This window comes from Dendrobates tinctorius, unplaced genomic scaffold, assembly GCF_039654945.1.
Source record: "Dendrobates tinctorius isolate UK_male_01 unplaced genomic scaffold, ASM3965494v1 ptg000029l, whole genome shotgun sequence".
Taxonomy (NCBI): domain Eukaryota; kingdom Metazoa; phylum Chordata; class Amphibia; order Anura; family Dendrobatidae; genus Dendrobates; species Dendrobates tinctorius.
Genome location: NW_027361697.1, coordinates 61,178,140 through 61,203,538, shown reverse-complemented (window position 1 = coordinate 61,203,538; position 25,399 = coordinate 61,178,140). Strand labels below are relative to the sequence as shown.

Genomic DNA, 25,399 nt, shown 5'->3' with positions numbered 1-25,399 from the left:
ACAACAGGGCCTCCAAGCTTCAAATCCTCAGCTGGCGGACCAGGCGGTGCAAATTGCAGTAGTGGCAGATTACATGGTCCATGCAGCGTTGGATTCTGCAAGAGGGGTAACGGAAATAGCATCAAACGCCATCACAATCCGGCATATTCTCTGGCTAAGAGAATGGAAGGCGGATGCGGCCTTAAAAAAGTCCCTAACAAATCTCCCGTACTTCAGGGGCCGTCCTTTCGGTGAAAAGCTGGATACAATGATATCCAATGCTACCGGGGGTAAAAGTACTTCCCTCCCTCAGCTAAAACCAAAACGCACGTTTAAAAGACGTAATCAATCTCGTTTCCGATCCTTTCGGAAATCTTCAGGCTAGTCCGTCTCGCGCCCGGCACAAAATCATAACAGTTCCTCTCGCAGGGACAACACACGGGCGGCACAGAGGCCGGACAGAAACTGGCAGTCAAAGGCAAGCCAGGCAAAATCCAAGGGAGGGAAAGCTCAGACTTTTCATTCATCATTACTCATCCCCTCCGGAAAACACCCCACTTGTAGGCGGACGACTGCTACTCTTTCAGCAGGTCTGGCTGCCTATTACAGAAGACAGGTGGGTCAAGGAAATAGTGTCTTCAGGATACAAGATCGAGTTACTACCAGCCCACCGCACAGGTTTTTTGTCTCTGTCTCTCCAAAACCTCCACTCAAAGCTCGAGCCTTCCATCAAGCGGTTTCATCCCTCCTGCAAGCAGGAGTCATAATAACGGTTCCAGCAGACGAGCGCTTACGAGGGTTCTACTCCAACCTGTTCGTGGTGCCCAAAAAGGGAGGCAGCGTCCGACCCATACTAGACCTCAAGCAACTCAATAAGTATGTCAGAGTTCGTCACCTTCGCATGGAATCCCTCCGGTCAATCGTTGCGTCCATGGAGGAAGGAGAATATCTCACCTCCATAGACATACAGGACGCATACCTGCATATACCGATTGCTCCGCCCATCAGAGATTTCTCAAAATCGCCATCAACCAAGACCATTACCAGTTTGTGGCCCTCCCGTTTGGTCTCGCCACGGCTCCCAGAACATTTACAAAGGACATGGCAGCTACCATGGACGTTCTGCACTCCAGAGGCATAGTAGTCGTTCAATACCTGGACGACCTTCTCATCAAGGCTCCCACCTTCAAGGACTGCGAGGTCAACGTCTCAATCACGATCGACACTCTGAGTCGCCTGGGATGGTTAGTCAATTTTCAGAAGTCCTCGACTACCCCGAGTCAGTCTCTGACCTTCCTGGGGATGCTATTCGACACCTCCAGGGGTCTGGTGATCCTCCCCAGGGACAAGGCACTGGCCCTCCGTTTGGGAGTTCACACTCTCCTCCGCGGTTTTTCCCCGATCTCTCCGGTATGCCACGAGCGGACTGGGCAGGATGGCAGCGGCAATGGAGGCGGTACCATTTGCCCAGTTTCACCTCAGACCCCATCCTCAAGTCCTGGGACAGGAATCTGTTCTCCCTCAACAGAGAGTTCTTGTTATCAGTGAAAACCAGGAGGTCCCTGCACTGGTGGCTCCAGCCAACCTCGCTTGCAATGGGAAAATCCTTTCTCTCCGGTCACTGAAAGGTTTTGACCACCGGTGCAAGCCTTACGGGTTGGGGCGTGGTACACCTACATCACAGCGCAAGGCAAGTGGTCACCAATGGAAGTGACCATGCCCATCAACATCCTGGAAATTCGGGCCATCTTCCTGGCATTGAAAGCCTTCCATCACTTGCTAGCAGACTCTCATATCAGAGTGCAGTCGGACAATGCCACGGCGGTGGCATACGTGAACCATCAAGGCGGCACCCGCAGCATCCAGGCGATGAACGAAGTAACACGTATCCTACACTGGGCGGAGGATGCGAGGTCGGTACTCTCTGCGGTCCACATTCCGGGTGTGGACAACTGGGAAGCCGACTATCTCAGCCGTCAAGGAATGGACTCGGGGGAGTGGTCTCTCCATCCCGAAGTTTTCCATCAGATCTGCCATCGTTGGGGGACCCCGGACGTGGTTCTGATGGCATTCCATCTCAATGCCAAAGTTCCCAATTTCATGGCCAGGACGCGCGATCCGCAGTCGCTCGGAGCAGATGCCCTGGTTCAGGACTGGACCCAGTTCCAGCTTCTGTACATTTTCCACCCCTTCCCCTGATTTTCAGAGTCCTGAGGAAGATCAAACAAGAGGGTGTTCCCACCATCCTATTCGCTCCAGACTGGCCCAGGCGTACATGGTACGCCGACGTAGTGCAACTCACAGCAGACGCTCCCTGGCGTCTCCCCATACGTCCCGACCTTCTGTCACAAGGCCCGTTCTTCCACCAGAAATCAGGGGCTCTCAATTTGACGGCGTGGCCATTGAGACCTGGTTTTTGACCCAAGCAGGTTTTTCATCGGACGTTGTTAAAACCATGATCAGGGCTCGAAAGCCAACTTCAGCCAAGATTTACTATCATACCTGGAAGGTTTTCTTCACATGGTGCGAATCTCGTGGGCACATCCATCTCCCCTATTCTCTTCCAAAGGTCCTCGGTTTCCGTCAGGCCTGGACGCCGGGCTATCCCTGGGCTCGCTTAAGAGCCAAGTGTCAGCGCTTCCAGTGCTCTTTCAGAGGCATATTGCTAACAAGCCGCAAGTGAAGACTTTTCTCCAAGGGGTTTCTCGATTGGTTCCCCCCTACAAACATCCGTCGGAGACGTGGGACCTCAACCTGGTCTTGACAGCACTACAGACACCTCCTTTTGAACCCCTAAAGGAAGTCTCACTCCGCTTTCTATCACAGAAAGTGTTTTTTTCCTGGTGGCATTCACCTCGCTACGCAGGGTGTCCGAACTTTCAGCTCTTTCCTGAAGGCAACCCTTCCTGGTTTTTCATCAGGACAAGGTGGTTCTCCATACAGTGCCATCCTTCCTTCCGAAGGTTGTGTCCACCTTCCACCTCAATGAGAAAATCTCACTACCATCTCTTTGCCCGGTTCCTGTTCATAGAGTGGAGAAGGCTCTGCATACGCTTGACCTTGTCAGGGCATTGCGTATTTACGTGTCTAGGACTGCTCCCTTCCGGAAGTCTGATTCACTTTTCCTTCTTCCAGAAGGCGTTCGCAAGGGCCTACCGGCTTCCAAAGCCACCCTTGCTAGGTGGATCAAGTCCACCATTCAAGAAGCTTACCGCCTTAACAATTCTCCTCTTCCAGCCTGTATCACGGCTCACTCTACGCGGGCGGTAGGGGCCTCTTGGGCCATTCAGCATCAAGCCTCGGCACATCAAGTGTGTAAGGCAGCCACTTGGACTAGCCTGCACACATTTACAAAACACTACAGAGTGCATACCCAGTCCTCAGCGTATTCGAGCCTGGGTAGACGGGTCCTGCAGACGGCAGTACCCCAAATTTAGGGAACTGTCAGTACAATATTCGTCCACTGCTTCCCACCCAGGGACTGCTTTGGGACGTCCCACGGTTCTGTGTCCCCCAATAAGGCGACAGAGTAAAGGAGATTTTTGTGTACTCACCGTAAAATCTCTTTCTCTTAGCCTTTAATTGGGGGACACAGCTCCCACCCTGTTGCCCTTGCGGGCCGTTGTTACGGTTGGGTTCTCATATTGTTTGAGCTGGGTTCTCATATTGTTTGAGCTCGTTTATAGTAGCCTTCTTACAGGCATGGTTATGTTTCTGGTATATTCCTCCTAATGCTTTTGCACAAAACTGGAGAAGGCTGATGCCGTCCAGGGGTGTATACTGCAGAGGAGGAGCCAAAGTTAATCTTTTTCAGATTATGCATAGTGTCGCCTCCTAGTGGACAGCAGCATAACACCCACGGTTCTGTGTCCCCCAATTAAAGGCTAAGAGAAAGAGATTTTACGGTGAGTACACAAAAATCTCCTTTTTCCACTCAGGATCCTGATCTATGGGATCATTCATGGATCTTCCTCATTCTGGGTAATATATGTGCATTTATGCCTTTAGCAGAGCTCTGATGGGAGGTTTTCTCTATTGTAGAATTTTATAAGCTCCAACTGCCATCTTCTATGTACAGGTGAGGGAGGACTAGAAGGGAGCAACCTCGTCTCTTCCCTCTCCCTTCTCCATATAACTTTATAAGCACCAACTGTCATCTCTTATATAGGACATGAAGGAGGATTAGAAGGGAGCAACCTTTTCTCTACCCCCTCCCGTCTCCATAGAACTTTATAAGCACCAAATGCCATCTCCGATCTCAATAATGTAAAAATCTGTTTTTTACTGAGCACAGATTTTAGTGTCCTATTGCTTTCTGAAATAAAAATTTAAAGAACAGTAGAAAAATATTGTCAAAGCTCCACTTAAACGTTTTTAGTTTTTACGACCTTTATTTCAATATCTTTGCTAGATCTATTTGTTATTTCTCATGATAAACATCTATTATTTTCCAGGCATCATATATCCGATACGGATAAAGAAAACCAACCTGGAGATTCTGTACAGATCCTGGTTAGAAATCTCAAGTTGGGCATTGTGACATTTTGGAGTCTTGAGAAATTTGAGTACAAGTTGGCTGCAATGAAGGAGTTGTACGAGGTGATTGACGAGCCTGATGTGACTGGTTTTATTCAGTGACAATTATACGCTTTAGCTATTGCACAAATGCATCTGGATGTGTCCAGCGGGTTACAGATCTCCTCACAGTTCCTACAAATAATGTTATAGGAAACCTGAAGGCACAAGAATAAGGGGAAGGAGGACAATTACAAAGTACTAGCAGTACTTTACAGTGAAAAGTAAAAAAAAATGTTTTTGAAATACAAAAATAATTAAACACAAGTTCAAATCACCCCCTTTTTGCCCCGTTAATAATAAGTACACATTTGGTGCCGCTGTATTCTTAAAAGTCAGATAAAAATATAAAATAACTTAATCGGAACAGTAAATGGCGTAATGAGAAAACGGATTGAAAGTTACATTTTTTTTGGTCGCCGTAACACTGCAATAGAATGCAGTAAGAGGAGATCAATATATCGTATCTACCCCAAATGGTATCAATTACAACGTCCGCTCAGGCTGCAATAAGTAAGCCCTCACCCAGCCCCATATCCTGAAAAGTGGAAACATTCCGGGTCTCAGAAAACAGCGGCACAAGAAAGTTGTGCTGTTTTTTTTTTCACCACATAAATAAAAAAGAAAATATACGGTTCACATTTGGTATCGGCTTACTCATACTGACCTAGATAATCATATTGTCAGGTCAGTTTTACCATATAGTGAACATGGTAAACAAAAAGCAATTATTAAATTGCACTGTTTTTTTTTTTTTGCAATTTTAATGCAGTTGGAATGTTTTTTTTCCCGCTATCCATCGCATAGCATGATAAAATGAATGGCGTCATTCAAAACTAGAACTTGTCCCATAAAAAACAAGCCCTCCTACAGTTATATGGACGGAAAAATAAAAAGGTTATGGCTTTTGGAAGAAGGAGGAGATAAAAATGGAAAATGACCATGGCGTGAAGGGGTTAACACTAGAGCTGCAGGTGACAGTGTTTTTGGAGGTGACCATTTCCCTTTAAATGCTAAATAGCTGTGATTTTTCCATCTATAGAGCAATGGCAGTGCAAAGGATGATGACATCTTTTATGACCCAGGAGATGAATGGGAGGCAGACTTATCAAAATCATCAGTGTCACATTTCTCAAGACGCAGGTAAAGTACAGCATGATGGTCGACTAGCAATGTTCAGCGCCTGAAAATAAACCAGCGTGCATGTCCTGCGTTATGGTCCAGGCTTCTATTAGTGCTGGGCGTTGCAGCCGCTTCAGAGATTTTTTATTTTTTTTTAAAGGAGCAAAAGTCTCATGAAAAACAAGAGGATCTCTGGATGTCTTTATGAGATACGAGTCCACCCTATCCAAAGTTTACAAGCTGGACACTCATCGGGTTAGTTTTCAGGTCACACTTTATTTTGGAATAAAAACACACACAAACATACACACGGACATACGTAGACATACATGTGCGGACCTACACATGCGCCGGACATGCACCTACAGATATATATATATATACAATTTTATATATGTGTGTGTGTGTGTGTATATATATATATATATATATATATATATATATATATATATATATTACACGCAGTCACATGCTTCACTTTCTCCTAAGCTAGATACTGATCTGTAACCTTTTGCTGAGCGTGCGGATGTAGCAGAAATACTGCATTGTCTTTTTATGCTTCTATGTCTACCTATAGGTTTAATGAACAAATCGAGCAGTTTCCTGAGTAAGTCCAGCAGTGTTTGCTCCAACCCTACAGATTCCCATCTTCCTGGGATCTGTAAGGATCTAATCGGATCTGCCCTGGATTTCATGAGTCGCAGTCATGCAGATGACAGTAACATAGCGGACAGTGTGATTTGCTGTCTCCGTACTGTGTGCACTGGAGTCCGTGCTCTGTCTGGGGCCTATGAACAGCAGGACGATGACAGCACCGATGCCTGTGAGTGGAAAGCCATCTTATGCTGCATCTTGTATTTTCTTGTTGTAAACATGAATTTAGGATTATTACCAAACTCTCTTTTTTCCCTCCATGAACAATGAGCCATTTATTGTTGGGTGTCCTACACTCAGAACCCCCACGATCAGCTGAATGAAGGGGGCAACGTTCGGGCTGTTGCGTCTCATGCTACAGTTTAGCAAAAATCGCTATGCGTTGTAAAACAGGGTGACAATCGCCTATTGCTGATCGGTGGTGATCATGGTCCTTAGACCCACACTGCTCAGTGAACCACCACACTGAAGTGTGCATCTCCTGATCATTTACGGGCTCTATAGTGAGTCTATGGGTCCATAAAGCTCCCGCAGAGCGTTGTGTGACGCATTAGATATTTATCCCCTGCTCTGCTCTGTGCACACAGCTCATCCGGGTGTTTGGACCAGGTGTTTGGACCGATTGATGAGGAAACAGACCTCCAGCAATCAGCGACACTGTGCAGCCACTATAACATTCAGAAGATTGCATGGAAGGAGAGACTCCATTTTAGAAATGTTGTGACACACCTGCAATTTGTGAGGTTCCTCATGATTAGACGGGGCCTATACTAAGGGAATGAGCTGTCAGTTTGCTTTTCTTGATAAAATTGCTCTTCCTAGAAAATTCCTCTGTGCTAAGGCAATGTATTGTTGCTTATCTGTGTTTTTGGCATTTAGTAATCTAGAAAAGCATGACATTCCTTTAATGGTGACCATACTCTTTGTCACCTTTCGTCACTTGGTAAATAAAAATCCAGTGCTCGGTGACCCCAGTCAATCAGCTGATTAGTGGGGGTGCTGAATTGGACAGCCTTCTAGTTGAGATTGATAAATCATCAATATTGCTGGGGTTAGTACCTACAAAATCACTCCCAGGTTCATCATACACCAGAAACTATTCTCTAAAAAACCCCAATTATACACCATAAACCATCTACATCATAAAATGGGTCCATTCCAGAGAGAATCAGATGTTGGGAGATTATACAGCAGTTACACAACAAGGTCCATAGTAAACGATTAGAATGAGTGCACCAATGCCATGATGGCGGCACTAAGGCAGCACTATGCTGTGCTTGTGACCCTGCACTGCAGACAACAAACCACTTCCCTAAATACTTAGTAACTGCCCGTGTGTAGCAAGCTTCTGTGCACTCCTCCTTCTGCGATGGGCCTCTTTTGTGCTGTATATTTTTAATATTTTGAATAAAAAATATTGGCCTGATTAATCAAAACAATTTCCCTAGAATTCTGGGGTAAATCACGTTGAAAAAGGAATCACAAAATTTTGCCACAACTAGGCGTTTTGCAAAAATGTGGCAACTTTTGGCGTTTTCACACCAGTTTCTCTCAGCTCCGCCAAAGTGAGCGAAACTGTGGCGATGTTAGGGTGCGGCGGGGGAGTGACGCTACAGCTCGTCTAATTCATTGCAAGCTGTGGCATTACTGAAGCTAGAAATCTCACTCCAGTCAGTGACTGGAGTATGATTTCTGGAGTGGCACATGGAGATGAATGCTACTTGACAGATACCCCTCATTCATTAAGAGGCCATGCACGTCTTAATGAATCGCGAGTGTTTGACTCCAGCACCCCCCCTCATCAAGACAAGGGGAGAGAATCGCCAGAGTTGATGGATCGCAGCCTACGTCTTTAGTGAATCTCTTGTTGAATCAGAGCCTATGTTTTAATGAATCTCTCCGGACTTGTTGAATCGGAGTCTGCGTCTTAGGCCTCTTTCACACTTCAGTTTTTTGTGTCAGTTAAAATCCGCCAAAAAGGCGGACAAGCGGATCAGTTCGTAACTGATGTGAACGGATGGCACAGGATCCGTTTTTTGACGGATCCGCAAAATGAGGAAATTTAAAGGAACCGCTGGCCGAGGAGAGAGAGAATGAATGAGAGAGAGAATTTTTTTTTTTTTTTTGTCCGGCACCCAAACACAATTTTGGGTTAAATCAGTGTCTGGAGGATCCGCCGCCCAAAAAAAAGTTGCAAGCTCCGTTTGGAAATCTTTGAGGATGTTGACGGACACCAACATTGTGGCGGATCCTCACAAAAACGGATGCAATGGACGGCAATCCGTCAAGATCCGGCAATAATGAAAGTCAATGGGGAAAAAAATGGATCCGCAAAGAAAAATGGCGGATCCGTTTTTTTTCCAAATCGGCGGATCTTGACTGATTGTCAAAAACGGAAGTGTGAAAGAGGCCTTAATGACTCTCTCCCGACTTGCTGAATCGGAACCTATGTCTTAATGAATCTTGCCAATCTTGATGGAGTCAGACGCTCCTGATTCATGAGAGAGTGCATTCTTCTTAATGAACCAGAAGCGTCTGACAAGTGGCGTGCTCCTGCATGCATCTCGCTACAAATCTTACTCCGCTCCTTGACTGGAGTGAGCTTTCTGAGTAAGGAATGCTCAAGGCTTGTCATTAGTCAGAGGATCTATGGTGTCACGTCCATGTCCCGCCCCAGCTCTTCCCATTTTGTGGAGCTGGGATTAACTAGAATGAAAACATGAAAAGTATCAACATTTTTAAGCATCTCCCAAATTGCGCAAAAAATGTGCAACTTTTCAAACCAAATTACTCCACAATTCTGGCTAAATTGCTTTTTTTAATCAGAGGTTTAATTTTTTTAGAATATCTTTTGCAGTGGTTGATGACTCTGGTTGTGGTTTTGGGGGTGTCACAGTTGACTGTATAGTATTACTAGAGAGGACTGTACATCTTTGTGATGCTCCGAGCCCAGATGATTACACAGGCCTTGTGAACTTGGCTTTCTTTAGTATTAATGAAAAATAGTCAATGGTTGTCCTAACAAATAGAATTGTCTAGCGGATTCCCATCTGCTCCTCTATCCTGCTGGTCTCCTAACTTCCTTTTCTGGTGGGGGGCATCAGCGGACAGTGGTAGCCATGCTTATGTCCCTGTGTCGCCTCATTGGTCACTTTCCATCGGAGCTGGAGGACACCGCTCAGTAGCTCCTCTGGCCTGGAGAAAATGACAGCCAGGAGACCACGGTGCAATGGCAGACCATAATTTAGAGCAGTGGGGTCCGAAAGACTAGAACGTGTGGGATATCTTTTTTTTTTTTTGTTAATTTTAAGATCACCCATTTACAAACTCATATGTTGTTCACAAGCCCTTTAGCATTCTAGATGCTGTATATGCACATTATGGAAATATTATTTATGCAGTTCCTTTTAAAGGGGTTATACGGAGTTTGGAAGTTATCCCCCATCCATAGGAGTGGCAACATCCCAACTGTTGGGACCCCCACTGGTGCCAAGAGTCGTGATCTGTAGAGCCTCTTGTAAATGGAGCAGTGGTTACCCATGCGCAACTCCACTCCTTTCATTCTTTATAGTAGTGCCGAAGACCAGCCGAAAACTACACTCTGGTGGTCCCATAGAGAATGAGCGCAGTGGAGGTGCGCATGATCCACCACCCTCCGTTCACACAGGGCTCTTCAGATAGGGGATAACTCCCAATATTAGTATGACTCCTTTAAATGATATTCTAAATAGCTCAACAGAAATCTCAATATTGCTGTAATGTGACCCAGCACCCTATGCATCACACAGTTACCCCATGGACTCCTACAATCCCTTCTTCTGCTGTCTCTCCAGTGTTCCTGGTGAATCACGTGGCCCAATTACAGAGCGTCCGGCTGACGTCTGCCTTCCAGCAGCTGGCTGTGCTGAGCAAGCATTGGTTGGAGCGTCTGGTTGAGAAGCCGGAGAGCTCCCGGCTAGCTGACAGCCTGGTGCTGGCCATTAGGAAGCTGGGAGGATACCTGCAACTGCTCTTACAGGTGAGCTTCACATTGTCCGAGACGTGTATTTACCATATCTCCATTTTTGTTTGTTTTATCAGCCACTAGTTGATGATATATTAAAAAAAAAAAAAATCCTTGACAGGAAAATAATGGATGATCTGATCTTATTAACAAGCCCAGTTATAGGGTTTTCTCTATCGCTTCATTGGGGGACACAGAAACCATGGGTGTATGCTGCTGCCACTAGGAGGCTGACACTATGTACAGAAAAAGGTTAGCTCCTCCTCCGCAGTATACACCCCACCGACCGGCACTAATTTCCTCAGTTTAGCTTAGTGTTAGTAGGAGGTGGACACGGGTCTTTCATTAGACCCATATCTACCTTAGTGTGCGTCGTTTTCTTTTCAGGTTCGGGATACAGAGTGAATAGTCACATCTGTAGTCCATCTGAACCAGCCAGCGTGAGCTGCAAAAGACCCAGGCAGGATCTCCGGCCGAATTCCTCATCTCGCTCCATCTCTCCACATAGTCCTTCCCAGCAGTCTCCTTCCCGTGCCTCCTCACCTGAGTCAGGCGAAGCGTTCTCGGATGCGCCATCCGAGGAGATTTTAGAGCTGGATTCGGACCATACCGCGGACATGAAGGTTACGGTACAGAACCTCATTGCAGCGATTAACCATACTTTTGAGATCTCAGACTCCCCTGCGAAACCCTCAGATCAGGAGGTTTCGTTCAGACGGTCAGAAACACCTTCCAGAGTCTTCGCTCCTCATTCTGAGTTTGCCAAGCTCCTCACCAGGGAAAGGGAAAATCCGACTAGGCGCTTTCAAATAGGGAAGTGCCTCGGCGTGTTGTATCCATTCTCTCAAGAGCTTACCGACAACTGGTCGGCTTCTCCCTCTGTAGACGCTCCTGTGTCCAGACTATCTAACAGCACAGTCCTTCTGATTTCAGGTGTGGCGGCTTTGAAAGATTCTAAATACAGGATCATAGAATCCGTAGTAAAGTCAGCATTCGAAGCGGCTGCGACTGTGCTCAGCCCAGCCTTTGCCTCCACTTGGGTAGCAAAGGCCATAGCTACTTGGGCGGAAGATCTCTGCCAAGGCATTCTTGATGGAGCCCAATCAGAGCGACTGGCCGAGCTAGCCAACCAGATCTCCCATGCAGGGGAATATTTGGTCTCCGCCTCCTTAGATGCCGCTGCTTGCGCAACTCAGGCGTCCAGCAACTTAGTTGCAATCTGGCGTACAATTTAGCTCAAGGCTTGGCAGGCGGATTTGTCTTCAAGAAAGTCCCTTACCAATCTGCCCTTTCAGGGTGTGCGTCTCTTCGGATCCCAGCTGGACCAGATTATCAAGGATGCCACTGGGGGCACAAGCTCTCTTCTCCCTCAGTCCAAGTCTCGTAGACCCCCTCCAAGGCGTCAGTTTCGGCCCTTTCAGTCTTTCCGCCGCGTCGCGGTGGCGGAACCTTTTTCCGACCAACAAAGGCCGCAAGCACTCCAGGATAGGAAGAAGGTCTCCTTACACCCACTCCAGCCTGGCAATCTCACTCCTCCCAGGGCAGATCCTCCAGGTCCAGAACTGGAAGGGCCACCTCGGCATGACTATCTACAAAGTCCTGAGGCACCTTTCCAACTAGGCGGCCGACTCTTTCTTCAGAGACGTCTGGCTTGCCTCCGTGGAAGACGCTTGGGTCAGTGAAGTTGTATCCTCAGGATACAAGATAGTTTGTTTCTCGGCCCCGGGATCGTTTCTTCGAGTCCCGTCCTCCAAAAGACACCGCCTTAGTTCCGGGCTTCTTTGCATCCATCGACTCTCTCTTCTCAGTTCCGGGGTGATTGTGCCCGTTCCTGAAACAGAGCGTTTCACAGGGTTTTACTCAAACCTGTTTGTAGTGCTGAAAAAAGGCGGCGCGGTTCGGCCCATTCTGGACCTCAAACTGCTGAACAAGAGGGTCCGCTTGCGACATTTCAGGATGTAGTCCCTTCGCTCAGTAATCGCTTCCATGAAGGCGCAGGAATTCATGTGCTCAATAGACATTCAAGATGCCTATCTGCATGTCCCCATCTTTCACGGGCATCAGAAATTCCTGCATTTTGCGATTCATCAGGACCACTACCAGTTTGTCGCCCTGCCGGTCGGTCTCGCCACCACGCCCAGAGTGTTTACAAAGATCATGGCGGCGTTGATGGCCCTGTTGAGGATCAGAGGTCTCGTACTCTTCCCGTTCCTCGACGACATTCTAATCAAAGCTCCGTCTTTTCACCAGACTCTCCAAAGCCTAACCATCGTTCTCGACACCCTGTCCAGATTCGGGTGGCTCGTAAACAAGAAGAAGTCCTGCCTCGTTCCGACTCAGCGTCTTGTATTTCTAGGCTTATTGTTCAACACCCATCGATCAAGGGTCTTTCTCCCGGAAGAAAAGTTGATCTCTCTGCGACGAGATATTCGATCGCTGCAGAGCCCGAAGCTTCCATCTTTCCGGTCAGCCATGAAAGTCTTGGGAAAGATGGTGGCGACGACCGAAGCGATCCCCTTTGCTCAATTTCACACGAGACCGCTTCAACAGGCCATTCTGTCTCGGTGGAACAGGTCCGTTCTCTCCCTGGATCGTCCAATTCGCCTCTCGTCCCAGGTCAAACAGTCCCTCAATTGGTGGCTGACGTCACCTCTCATTTCCCTAGGCCGGTCATTCCTTCCGATTCACTGGCAGATTGTGACAACGGGCGCCAGCCTTCTCGGCTGGGGAGCTGTGTTTCGAAATCAGACGGTTCAGGGTCGGGGGTCGTCTCAAGAGACAACTCTGCTGATCAACGTCCTCGAGATACGGGCGATTTATCTGACTCACTCACTGGGAAAGGCTTCTCAGGGGCCTGCCAGTCCGGATTCAGACAGACAATGCCACAGCGGTGGCATATGTCAACCACCAAGGGGGGACACGGAGCTCCTCGGCTCTAGCGGAAGTGTCCAGGATTCTCCACTGGGCAGAGGTATCTGTCCCAGCGATATCCACAGTACACATTCCCGGCGTGGACAACTGGGCCGCCGATTTTCTCAGCCGCGAGGGTCTCGCGGCGGGAGAGTGGTCCTTAAATCCGGACGTCTTTCATCAGCTTTGCTGTCGTTGCGGGACTCCGGACGTGGACCTGCTGGCGTCTTGACTGAACAGGAAGGTCCCACAGTTCGTATCCAGGGCCCAAGATCCTCTCGCAGTGGGCGCCGATGCTCTGACCATTCCCTGGTCGCAGTTCAAGCGACCCCTATCTGTTCCCTCCCCTTCCTCTTCTTCCCAAGCTGTTGAAGAAAGTCAAGGCGGAAGGGGTACCAGTCATCCTCATCGCTCCGGATTGGTCCAGAAGAGCTTGGTTCGCGGACATCGTCAACCTTCTCGCGGATGCCCCCTGGAAGCTTCCAGACAGACCAGATCTGCTGTCTCAAGGTCCAATCTGCCACCCCAATTCTCTGCCGCTCAATTTAACGGCGTGGCTGTTGAAACCGCTGTTCTGAAGCGGTCAGGTTTTTCAAATTGGGTTATTCACACCATGATCCGGGCTAGAAAACCATCGTCTTCCAGAATTTATTATCGTACGTGGAAGGCCTATTTCACTTGGTGCGAGGACAATGACGTTCCGCCTATGTCCTTTTCTCTCCCTTCTATCCTGGCATTCCTCCAGGCAGGCCTAGATGCGGGCCTTGCCCTCGGCTCTTTGAAGGGTCAAGTCTCGACGCTTTCCATTCTTTTTCAGAAGACGTTGGCCTCCCGTCCGCAGGTCAAAACCTTTCTTCAGGGAGTGGCTCATACAGCACCTCCGTACCGCGCTCCTGTGGATCCATGGGATCTCAATCTGGTTCTGGAGGCTCTTCAACGGTCTCCCTTTGAACCTCTCACGGAAGTCTCCCTGTCCCTTCTCTCTTGGAAAGTGGCCTTTCTGGTGGCCATCACCTCCATCCGGCGCGTGTCGGAATTAGCGGCCCTTTCTTGTCGCCCCCTTTCTTGGTGCTCCATCAGGACAAGGTGGTTCTGCGGCCCCCGCCTTCCTTTCTTCCTAAGGTGGTGTCCACTTTCCACCTAAATGAGAACATTGTTATCCCGTCATTTTGTCCAGGTCCAATCCACCCTCTGGAGCGCTCCTTGAACAAGCTAGACCTGGTCAGGGCGATGAAGGTTTACCTGGCTAGGACGTCTCCCTTGCGGAAGACAGACTCTCTTTTCATCATTCCAGATGATGCGCGGAAAGGTCAGCCGGCCTCCAAGGCTACCATTGCGCGCTGGATTAGATCGGCAATTTTGGAGGCCTACCGGGTCAAGCATCGAGTGCCCCCTCCTGGAATTAGAGCTCACTCTACCTGGGCAGTGGGTGCCTCCTGGGCGGTGCACCACAGAGCTTCTGCACAGCAGCTCTGCAAAGCGGCAACCTGGTCTTCGATCCACACGTTTGCCAAATTTTACAAGGTCCACACTTACGCTTCGGTGGATGCCAGCCTAGGCAGAAGGATCCTGCAGGCGGCGGTGGTGAGTCCACGGACCTAATGGAAGTTTGCTTTTCTCTCCCCAGGGACTGCTTTGAGACGTCCCATGGTTTGTGTCCCCCAATGAAGCGATAGAGAATACAGGATTTTTGGGTTGCTTACCGTAAAATCTGTTTCTCGGAGCCTTCGTTGGGGGACACAGCACCCTCCCATGTTCTGCAACTCCTGTTCTTATGTTGTTTGTTGATTACAGTTGAGTTATCTGTTCTGTTTTCATTCTGTTTTGTTACTTCTCCTACTGCTTTCTCACTAACTGAGGAAATTAGTGCCGGTCGATGGGGTGTATACTGCGGAGGAGGCGCTAACCTTTTTCTGTACATAGTGTCAGCCTCCTAGTGGCAGCAGCATACACCCATGGTTTCTGTGTCCACCAATGAAGGCTCCGAGAAACAGATTTTACGGTAAGCAACCCAAAAATCCCGTTTTCAAAGGTTGGAATGTTAAAACTATTATCTCACTGCTCGTCTTATATCTCCTATAATTTTTTTAAATTTATATATTAATAATTTATTTTTATTTAGAAAATGTGTTGTAAAGGGCATTTGTCTGTAGGATCACCCCTCCTAAGGCCTGTTTCACACATCATTTTTTTTCGTCAGTTAAAATCCGCTAAAATGGCGGACAACGGATCCGTTCCTGTACTGACCACAACGTTTGGCACCGGACCGTTGTTTTAACGGATCCGTCGAAGGAAGAATTTTAAAGGAACCGCTGCCTGGGGAGGAGAGAGAGAGAGAGAGAGAGAGAGAGAATTTTTTTCAGTCGCCAGAACAGGGTTTAGGGTTAAATTTGCGGCCGAGACAAATCCTCCGGGCATGCGCAATGTAAATTGCGGATCCGGCCGCCCGAAAAAACGTTGCATTGGCAGTCCAGGCAGGTCGGCGGACGCCAAAATTTTGGAGGATCCGCAAAAAAATGGATCCAACGGATGGCCATCCGTCAAGATCCGCCGGTAATGCAACTCAATGGGGAAAAAAACGGATCCACCAAGCAAAATTGCGGCTCCGTTTTTTTTGCAAAACGGCGGATTTTGACTGATTTGAAAAAACTGATGTGTGAAACAGGCCTAAGCCGTCTATACACTAGGTGCAGAATTATTAGGCAAATGAGTATTTTGGTCACATCATCCTTTTTATACATGTTGTCCTACTCCAAGCTGTATAGGCTTGAAAGCCAACTGCCAATTATGTAAATCAGGTGATTTGCATCTCTGTAATGAGGAGGGGTGTGGTCTAATGACATCAACACCCCATATAAGGTGTGCTTAATTATTAGGCAACTTCCTTTCCTTTGGCAAAATGAGAGATTTGACAGACTCTGAAAAGTCAAAAATTGTGAGATGTCTTGCAGAGGGATGCAGCAGTCTTGAAATTGCCAAACTTTTGAAACGTGATCACCGAACAATCAAGCGTTTCATGGCAAATATCCAACAGGGTCGCAAGAAGCGTGTTGATTAAAAAAAAAGGCGCAAAATAACTGCCCATGAATTGAGGAAAGTCAAGCTGCCAAGATGCCATTTGCCACCAGTTTTGCCATATTTCAGAGCTGCAATGTTACTGGAGTATCAAAAACCACAAGGTGTGCCATACTCAGGGACATGGCTAAGGTAAGGAAGGCTGAAAAACAACCACCATTCAACAAGAAACAGAAGATAAAACGTCAAGACTGGGCCAAGAAATATCTTAAGACTGATTTTTCTAAGGTTTTATGGACTGATGAAATGAGAGCAACTCTTGATGGGCCAGATGGATGGGCCCAAGGCTGGATCAGTAAAGGGCAGAGAGCTCCACTCCGACTCAGACGCCAGCAAGGTGGAGGTGGGGTACTGGTGTGGGCTGGTATAATCAAAGATGAACTTGTGGGACCTTTTTGGGTTGAGGATGGAGAGAAGCTCAACTCCCAGACCTACTGGCAGTTTCTGGAAGACACCTTCTTCAAGCAGTGGTACAGGAAGAAGTCGGTATCGTTCATGAAAAACATGATTTTCATGCAGGGCAATGCTCCATCACATGCATCCAAATACTCCACAGCGTGGCTGACCAGTAAAGGTCTAAAAGAAGAAAAAATATTGACATGGCACCCTTGTTCACCTGATCTGAACCCCATAGAGAACCTGTGGTCCCTCATAAAATGTGAGATCTACAGGGAGGGAAAACAGTACTCCTCGGAACAGTGTCTGGGAGGCTGTGGTGGCTGCGGCACGCAATGTTGATCGTAAACAGATCAAGCAACTGACAGAATCTATGGATGGAAGGCTTTTGAGTGTCATCGTAAAGAAAGGTGGCTACATTGGTCACTGATTTTTTTGTTTTGTATTTGAATGTCAGAAATGTTTATTTCTAAATTTTGTGTTGCTCTATTGGTTTACCTGGTGAAAATAAACAAGTGAGATGGGTATATATTTGGTTTTTATTAAGTTGCCTAATAATTCTGCTCTGTAATAGTTACCTGCACAAACAGATATCCTCCTAAGATAGCCAAATCTAAAAAAAACCCACTCCAACTTCCAAAAATATTAAGCTTTGGTATTTGAGTCTTTTGGGTTGATTGAGAAAATAGTTGTTATTCAATAATAAAAAGAATCCTCTCAAATACAACTTGCCTAATATTTCTGCACCCAGTATATGGGCATGTATGTCAAAGGGAGCTGAATACAATGCTACCTTGATATCTCCGATCTGATGTCTTAGGGTGTGTGCACACGCTGCGGATTCTGCTGCGGTTCCGCAGTGGATTTGGCCGCTGCGGGTCCGCAGCAGTTTTTGCTGCAGTGTACAGTACCATTATTCCCTATGGGAATAAAAAACCGCAGTGCAGACGGTGCGGATTTTTCCGCACGGTTTTGAAACCTCAGAAAGAATTGACATGTCAATTCTTTCTGCAGATTCCGCTGCGGTTTGCCATCTCCTCCATTGTGGAGATGAAAAACCGCAAGGCCAAACCGCAGAGCAATCCGCTGGTAAAACCGCAGGTCTTTTGACCTGCAGATTTACCTGCGGATTTTACAAAATCCGCGAAGCCAAATCCGCACTGCAATCTGCAGCGTGTGCACGTACCCTTATTCCAGGAGAATCCATGATTTTCTTAATATGTAAATGAGCTGTTAAGATCAATGGGCGGACACTGATCTCTCTCTTACTTCACATCAAAGGGGGCATACCGGTAAGAGACATGGAATGGCTGACAAGTCTGCTGTCCTGATCTCACTGCAGAGCTGTGTGTGATTACAACTAATACTTCTTCAGCTTCTATCTTTCGGGCAGTAAGTGTGGGGGGAGGTGAGTACAGTGGAGCTGACAGCATTGTGAGAGGAGGCCTACAACTGCAGAGGTGTTTGTAATGAGACAAAACTCAGCTCTGCATTGAGATTAGAGCGAAGAGCGACAATTACACATCACACTGGTAAATGCCCCTTTCATTTACGATAATCTCTGGAGGCAGATTCCCATGGAGATCAGTGTCCGGCCATAGATCTTAACAGCTCATTTACATATAAGTAAAATGTCTGTCTCTGTGATAAGTCATTGGATCGCAGGGGGTTAGACACGTTGACCCTGGAGGCCCCTGCCAACTTTTACATTCTATGATATAAAGGCATCCCGGACATTCAGCGTCTCCCATTCACACACCACCTCCTCACCGCGCCCCTATCCGTCGGAGTCCCGCAAGGTTCAGTCCTAGGGCCCCTGCTCTTTTCCGTTTACACCTTCGGCCTCGGACAGCTCATAGAATCTCATGGCTTTCAGTATGATGATGACACACAGATCTACATCTCTGGACCAGATATCACCTCCCTACTAAACAGAATCCCTCAATGTATGTCTGCTATTTCATGCTTCTTCTCCGCTAGATTTCTAAAACTTAATAAGGACAAAACAGAATTAATCATCTTTCGCCCATCTCACGTGACCCCCCAACAGACCTATCCATTAAAGTAAACGGCTGCCCACTCTCTCCAGTCCCACAAGCTCGCTGCCTCGGGGTTTTCCTTGACACTGATCTCTTTCAAACCACATATCCAAGCCCTTTCCGCTTCCTGCCAACTTCAACTCAAAAATATTTCACGGATCCGTACATTCCTCAACCAAAAATCTGCAAAAACCCTAGTCCATGCCCTCATTATCTCCCGCCTTGACTACTGCAACCTCCTGCTCTGTGGTCTCCCCTTTAACACTCTCGCACCCCTCCAATCTATTCTTAACTTTGCTGCCCGACTAATCCACCTGTCCCCCCCGCTATTCCTCGGCCTCTCCCCTCTGTCAATCCCTGCACTGGCTCCCCATTACCCAAAGACTCCAGTTCAAAACCCTAACCATGACATACAAAGCTATCCACAACCTGAGTCCTCCGTACATCTGTGACCTAGTCTCCTGGTACTTACCTGCACGAAACCTCCGATCCTCACAAGATCTCCTTCTGTACTCCCCTCTTATCTCCTCTTCCCACAATCGCATACAAGATTTCTCCCGCGCATCCCCTCTACTCTGGAACTCTCTACCACAACATATCAGACTCTCGCCTACCATGGAAACCTTCAAAAAGAACTTGAAGACCTACCTCTTCTGACAAGCCTACAACTTGCAGTAACCACCGATCCACCAAACCGCTGCACGACCAGCTCTACCCTCGCCTACTGTATTCTCACCCATCCCGTTGTAGATTGTGAGCCCTCGCGGGCAGGGTCCTCTCTCATCCTGTACCAGTCGTGACTTGTATTGTTTAAGATTACTGTACTTGTATGTATTATGTATACCCCTCCTCACATGTAAAACACCATGGAATAAATGGCGCTATAATAATAATAAATAATAATAATAATCCCTGTATTCAGCTTCCTATGACCTACATGCCCATATAGGCGGCTCAGAAGGGGCGATCCTACTCACAGATTCTTAATACTTAATGTAGCTAACGACTTTAACTTTTTGGTAGGGTTGTTGCTCGGATATTTCAGCCATGGTTACAGAAGCAAAAGAAAAAGCCAACTGTACAACAGAGCAGATACTGCAGAACGTTGGAAGCCTGGCTGCACTGAATGACATTGAATTACATCTGTCAGAAGAGGAAACCGTGGAAGATCATGGTCTCCAGGTATAAAATCAACACAAGCAGAAATGCCTGACATCTCCTCAATGAACAAGTGAAGAAAACCCATTTCATTCACGTTTTAAAGGGAATCTGTCACCAGGTTTCTGCAATTAATCTGAGAACAGCATAATGTAGAGTCTGAGAACCTGATTCCAGCGATATGTAACTTACTGGGCTGCTGGCTGTAGTTTGGATAAAATCAGAGTTTTATCAGCAGGAGATTATCACTAGAGGACTAGTAAGCTTGCAGCCATGTAGTCCTCCATATTCATGATCTCTGTATTACCCCGTCCTCAGCACTGATTGGCAGCTTTCTACTTATGCAGTGTACACATAAAGCAGCCAATCAGTGCTGTGGGTGGAGCAAAAGAGCTGAGCTTTCAGAGAACCGCTAGATCTGCAGCAGAAAAAAGATATTTTATCAAAGCTGGAGCTCTGTAAGTGACACATTATTGTAATCGGGGTCTCTGTCCGTAAAACACGGTGCCTTCAGATAGGGAGCAAAAACCTGATGACCGATTTCCTTTAAATAAGAGTGTGGCAAACTTCTGGGACTGCATTTTTTTCTCCTGTTTGTGGTCACATAGTGCTGTTGCCACCTATTATATCTTTGTATAGTTCTGCATCCTAATACTACATTGCTGCTTTAGCTGTCTTGGTGCTGCACTATTTTTGGTAAACACCAGACAGACTCCATTATAATCAATGGTGGTGTTTGCATTTGTTATATAACCAATCCATTCTCTGCATGAATTGCATATCTGAGATTGAAAATGCCGATGTGAACGGATTCTAAGTTGTATTCTTGTCCTGCCAGAAGTCTATCGGTGAGCTACTTTACATGGGACTGCGGTCTGGATTGGAGAGTATAATCGACAGTGGGCTGCAGGCGTCATATATGATGCAGAGAGATGTGGACAGGTGCTCTGTGCATGATAAGGTATGTGATCAGTCTACGTCCTGAACTTGTTCGGATGTTTACTTTCGGGTAAAATTGTTTTAACAGTAAATTGTCCAATTTTTCAGGACTGTGGGAGTTATGCAAAACCCAGAGTATGAGAATGCCAACCCTTTAGATCTCTGTCCAGCTTGTCCCCTTTTATTAATTATAAGTCTGTTCTATTTTTTAACGGGGTATACACAAGATATGCCATAAATGATTGGTACACGTGGGACTTGTATCTAAGCTATCAGAAATTCTTGCACCCCCACCTCTTCATTCCTGAATGCATCTCAACGGGACCTCCTCCTCATATCACATGTAGGTCCCCCAGGTGCGACCCAGATCTAGCATAAGTTTATGGTGTATCCTGTCAACTTGCTATAAATGTATGAGATAGAAATACACCTTGAATATGTAACACAGGGGTGGTCCGAACCAAAAATGTATTTTAATCCTATTAATATATTTTCTTTTCTAATGTTCTGTAATATAAAAACTCTCTACAGTTCTGTCTTTACTCTGATTTATATATTTACTAGCTGAAGATCCCGGCGCTGCCCGGGCATAGTAACTAAATACGGTTAGTTATAACAATTTATAATGACTATATCTATATATATAAAGCTGAGTGTAGAGCCCCACCCACTGCGCATAGCCACATTCACTATAATATCCCACATCATCCCGTCAGCCAGAGCTACCGGACTACTACCCCTAATACCCATATCGTCCCGTCAGCCAGAGCCACCGGACTACTAATATCCCACCTCATCCCGTCAGCCAGAGCCACCTGACTACTACCCCTAATATTCCACATCATCCCGTCAGCCATAGCCACTGGACAACTACCCCTAATATCCCACATCATCCCGTCACAGCCGCTGGACTACTACCCCTAATGTTCCACATCATCCCGTCACAGCCGCTGGACAGCTACCCCTAATATCCCACATCATCCTGTCAGCCAGAGCCACCGGACTACTCCCCCTAATATCCCACATCATCCCATCAGCCTGGGATCAGAACCAGAGTGCTGAGTGGATTTGCCCTAACTTCCATACCAGGGATCCCTTTAATAGAAGCCTGGGATGAGAATCAGAGCGCTGAGGGATTTACCCTAGCTTCCATACCGGAGATCCCTTTAAGAGAGGCCTGGGGTCTGTACCAAAGCGCAGAATGGATTTGCCATCACTTCCGTACCGGGGATCCCTTTAAGAGGGGCCTGGGGTCAGAATCAGAGCGCAGAGTGTATTTGCCCTCACTTCCATACCGGGGATCCCTTTAAGAGAGCATGGGATCAGAACCAGAGCGCTGAGTGGATTTGCCCTGACTTCCATACCAGTGATCCTTTTAATAGAACCCTGGGGTCAGAATCAGAGCGCTGAGGGATTTACTCTAACTTCCATACCGGAGATCCCTTTAAGAGAGCCTGGGGTCAGTACCAGAGCATTTGAAGGCAATTGCCCTGACTTCCATACCGGGGATCCCTTTAAGAGAGCCTGGTGTCAGAACCAGAACGCTGAGTGGATTTGACCTGACTTCCATACCGGGGATCCCTTTAAGAGAGGCCTAGGGTCAGTACCAAAGCGCTGGATGGATTTGCTCTGACTTACATACCGGAGATCCCTTTAAGAGGGAAGCTGTGCCTATGGATGGAGGATGTGTGATGTGTATATGGGCACAGGAGGGGGGGATTCATTTTTGTCATGCTCTCTGCTCCTTTCTGGGGGCAGACAATGGCTGGAAGCTTATGTTCCCGGGGATGCTAGATTTCTCCCATGTCAGTATCTGCTGAGGTGTTTTCTGGAGTGGGAAAACAGGATTTTGGTTGCTTACCGTAAAATCTGTTTTTCAGTCTTCATTGGGGGACACAGGAACCGTGGTTGTGTGTTGCTGCAACTAGGAGGTTGACACTATGCATGAAAAAAATGTTACCTCCGCCTCCGCAGTATACACCCCTCCGACCAACTGTAGGACAATCAGTTAGTGAAAAAGCAGTAGGAGGAGACATTATCATGTAAGTAATCATATATTCATTACACGTAATACAATCATGGGAGGGTGCTGTGTCCCCCAATGAAGACTCTGAGAAACAGATTTTACGGTAAGCAACCAAAATCCTGTTTTCTTCTTCGTCTCGCTGGGGGACACAGGAACCGTGGGATGTCCAAAAGCAGTCCCTGGGGTGGGAAAAGACAAACTTTCTTCAGGTCGGAGAACTCACCACTGCCGCCTGCAAGATTCTTCTGTCTAGGCTGGCATCCGCTGAAGCATAGGTATGGACTTTATAGAACCTTGAAAAGGTATGCATGGATGACCATGTGGCAGCCTTGCACAACTGCATGGCTGATGCCCTGTTGTGTACCGCCCAGGAGGCGCCCACCGCCCGGGTTGAATGGGCCTTGACCCCAGCAGGGGACACCCTGTCCTTTACCCGGTAGGCTTCCAGAAATGCCATTCTGATCCAGCGGGCAATTGTTGCCTTAGAGGCCGGCAGGCCTCTTCTCACCCCATTGGGGATAGCAAAGAGCGAATCCGCCTTCCTGAAAGGAGCGATCCTGGTCAGATAGATCCTTATAGCCCTGATCAGGTCTAGCTTGTTCAAAGAACTCTCCAGAGGATGGGTTGGAGCGGGACAAAATAATGGAAGGATTATATCCTCGTTCAGGTGGAAGGTTGATACCACCTTGGGAAGAAAGTTAGGAGGAGGCCGCAAAACAACCTTGTCCTGGTACATAATTAGGAATGGAGGACGACAGGACAATGCCGCTATTTCTGAAACCAGCCTAATAGAGGTGATGGCTACGAGAAATACCACCTTCCAGGACAACAAAGACATGGGAGCTACCTGTAGAGGTTCAAAGGGTGAACCTGTCAAGGCTTCCAAGACCAAGTTAAGATCCCATGGAGCCACAGGGGATCTTTAAGGAGGGGCCGCATGTGCCACTCCTTGCAGAAAGGTCTTAACCTGTAAGCGGGAGGCCAAATTCTTTTGAAAAAGAATAGAGAGAGCAGATACCTGGCCCTTCAAGGAACTTAGGGCCAGACCGCCATCTAACCCTGCCTGGAGAAAAGCTAGGACAGATGGCAGGGAACAGGGTATAGGTGTGACGTGATTAGACTCACACCAGCCAAAATAGGCCTTCCAGGCACGATAATAGACCCTGGAAGAGGAACGCTTCCTAGCCTGGATCATTGTATTAATAACTCGGTCCGAAAAACCCGCTGCTCTCAGTATTGTGGTTTCAACGGCCATGCCGTCAAACTGAGCAACCGAGAATTCGGGTGGTAAAACAGCCCCTGAGCCAGGAGATCTGGTCTGTCGGGGAGTCTCCAGGTCGTGCCTGTGAGAAGATTGATAATTTCTGCAAACCAGGCCCTCCTGGGCCAGTACGGGGCGATCAATATGACCGGCACCCCTTCCGCCTTGATCTTCTTTAGCAGCCTGGGCAGGAGAGGAAGGGGAGGGAACAGGTAAGAGAGTCTGAACTGTGTCCAGGGAATGACCAGCGCGTCGACCCCTATTGCTAGAGGATCGCGGTATTTTAAGACCAACTGTTGGACCCTTCTGTTCTGTTGCGACGCCAGGAGGTCCACATCTGGAGTCCCCCATAGCTGGGCATATCTGACGGGACACTTCCTGGTGTAAGGACCATTCCCCTGCCGCGAGCCCCTCCCGACTGAGGAAGTCGGTGGCCGTGTTGTCTGTGCTGGGAATGTAAACTGCCGGAATTGTGGTTTCTGCCCATTTGAATATTCTGGATACCTCGGCCAGTGCCCGGGGACTTCTGTTTCCCCTTGGTGATTGATGTATGCCACCGCCGTGGCGTTGTCCATTTGAATCCGGACTGGCTGGTTGTTGAGGTATCTTTCCCAATGTAGAAGTGCTAGAAAGACCGCCCTCAGTTCTAGAATGTTGATTGATAGTGAGGATCCTTGCCTCCACCATCGTCCCTGGACAGTCAGGTGGCGGAATACCACACCCCAGCCCAGGAGACTGGCATCTGTAGTTACTGCCTGCCAGTGGACAGGGGGAAAAGGCCGTCCCAGATAAACAAGGGGGAAGGTCAGCCACCACTTGAGGGACTCCCTGGTCTGAATGGAAGGGAGGAAGGGGCGATCCAGCGAAGAGATGGACCTGTCCCACTGAAGGAGGATGTTCCTCTGCAGTATCCTGGAACGGAACAGGGCAAAGGGTATTGCCTCTGAAGCTGCCACTATTCTTCCCAGGACTCTCATGGCAGCGCAAAAGGATAGAATCCGGAATTTCAACAGAGAGCGAATTCCCTGCTGGAGGGTAATCCACTTTCTTTCTGGGCGAAAGACCCTTGAGCGGCTGGTGTCGATTACCATTTCTAAGAATTCTAGGCGTTGTGTTGGCGTTAGGTGCGATTTCTCCCTGTTTATGATCCAACCAAACCGGGAGAGTGTGTTTAAAACTACCGCTAGATTTTCCTGGGCCTGAGCGAAGGAGGGCGCTTGACGAGAATATTGTCGAGATATGGTACCAATATTATGCCTCTG

At 47.6% G+C, this 25,399-nt stretch overlaps 1 protein-coding gene across 3 annotated transcripts in view; it reads left to right on the top strand.

Annotated features, from left to right (window-relative positions):
- KIF14 (kinesin family member 14) overlaps positions 1–25,399 on the top strand; it is a 116,807-nt gene that overhangs the window by 71,137 nt on the left and 20,271 nt on the right. For 2 of the 3 annotated variants that reach the window (XM_073571749.1, XM_073571750.1), the window contains exons 21-27: positions 4,434–4,578; positions 5,597–5,697; positions 5,837–5,931; positions 6,254–6,499; positions 10,164–10,348; positions 19,777–19,935; positions 20,750–20,872. In XM_073571749.1, the coding sequence (XP_073427850.1) occupies positions 4,434–4,578; positions 5,597–5,697; positions 5,837–5,931; positions 6,254–6,499; positions 10,164–10,348; positions 19,777–19,935; positions 20,750–20,872 (1,054 nt within the window). The remainder of the gene's footprint in view (positions 1–4,433; positions 4,579–5,596; positions 5,698–5,836; positions 5,932–6,253; positions 6,500–10,163; positions 10,349–19,776; positions 19,936–20,749; positions 20,873–25,399) is intronic. The other variant, XM_073571751.1, reaches the window with a different exon arrangement.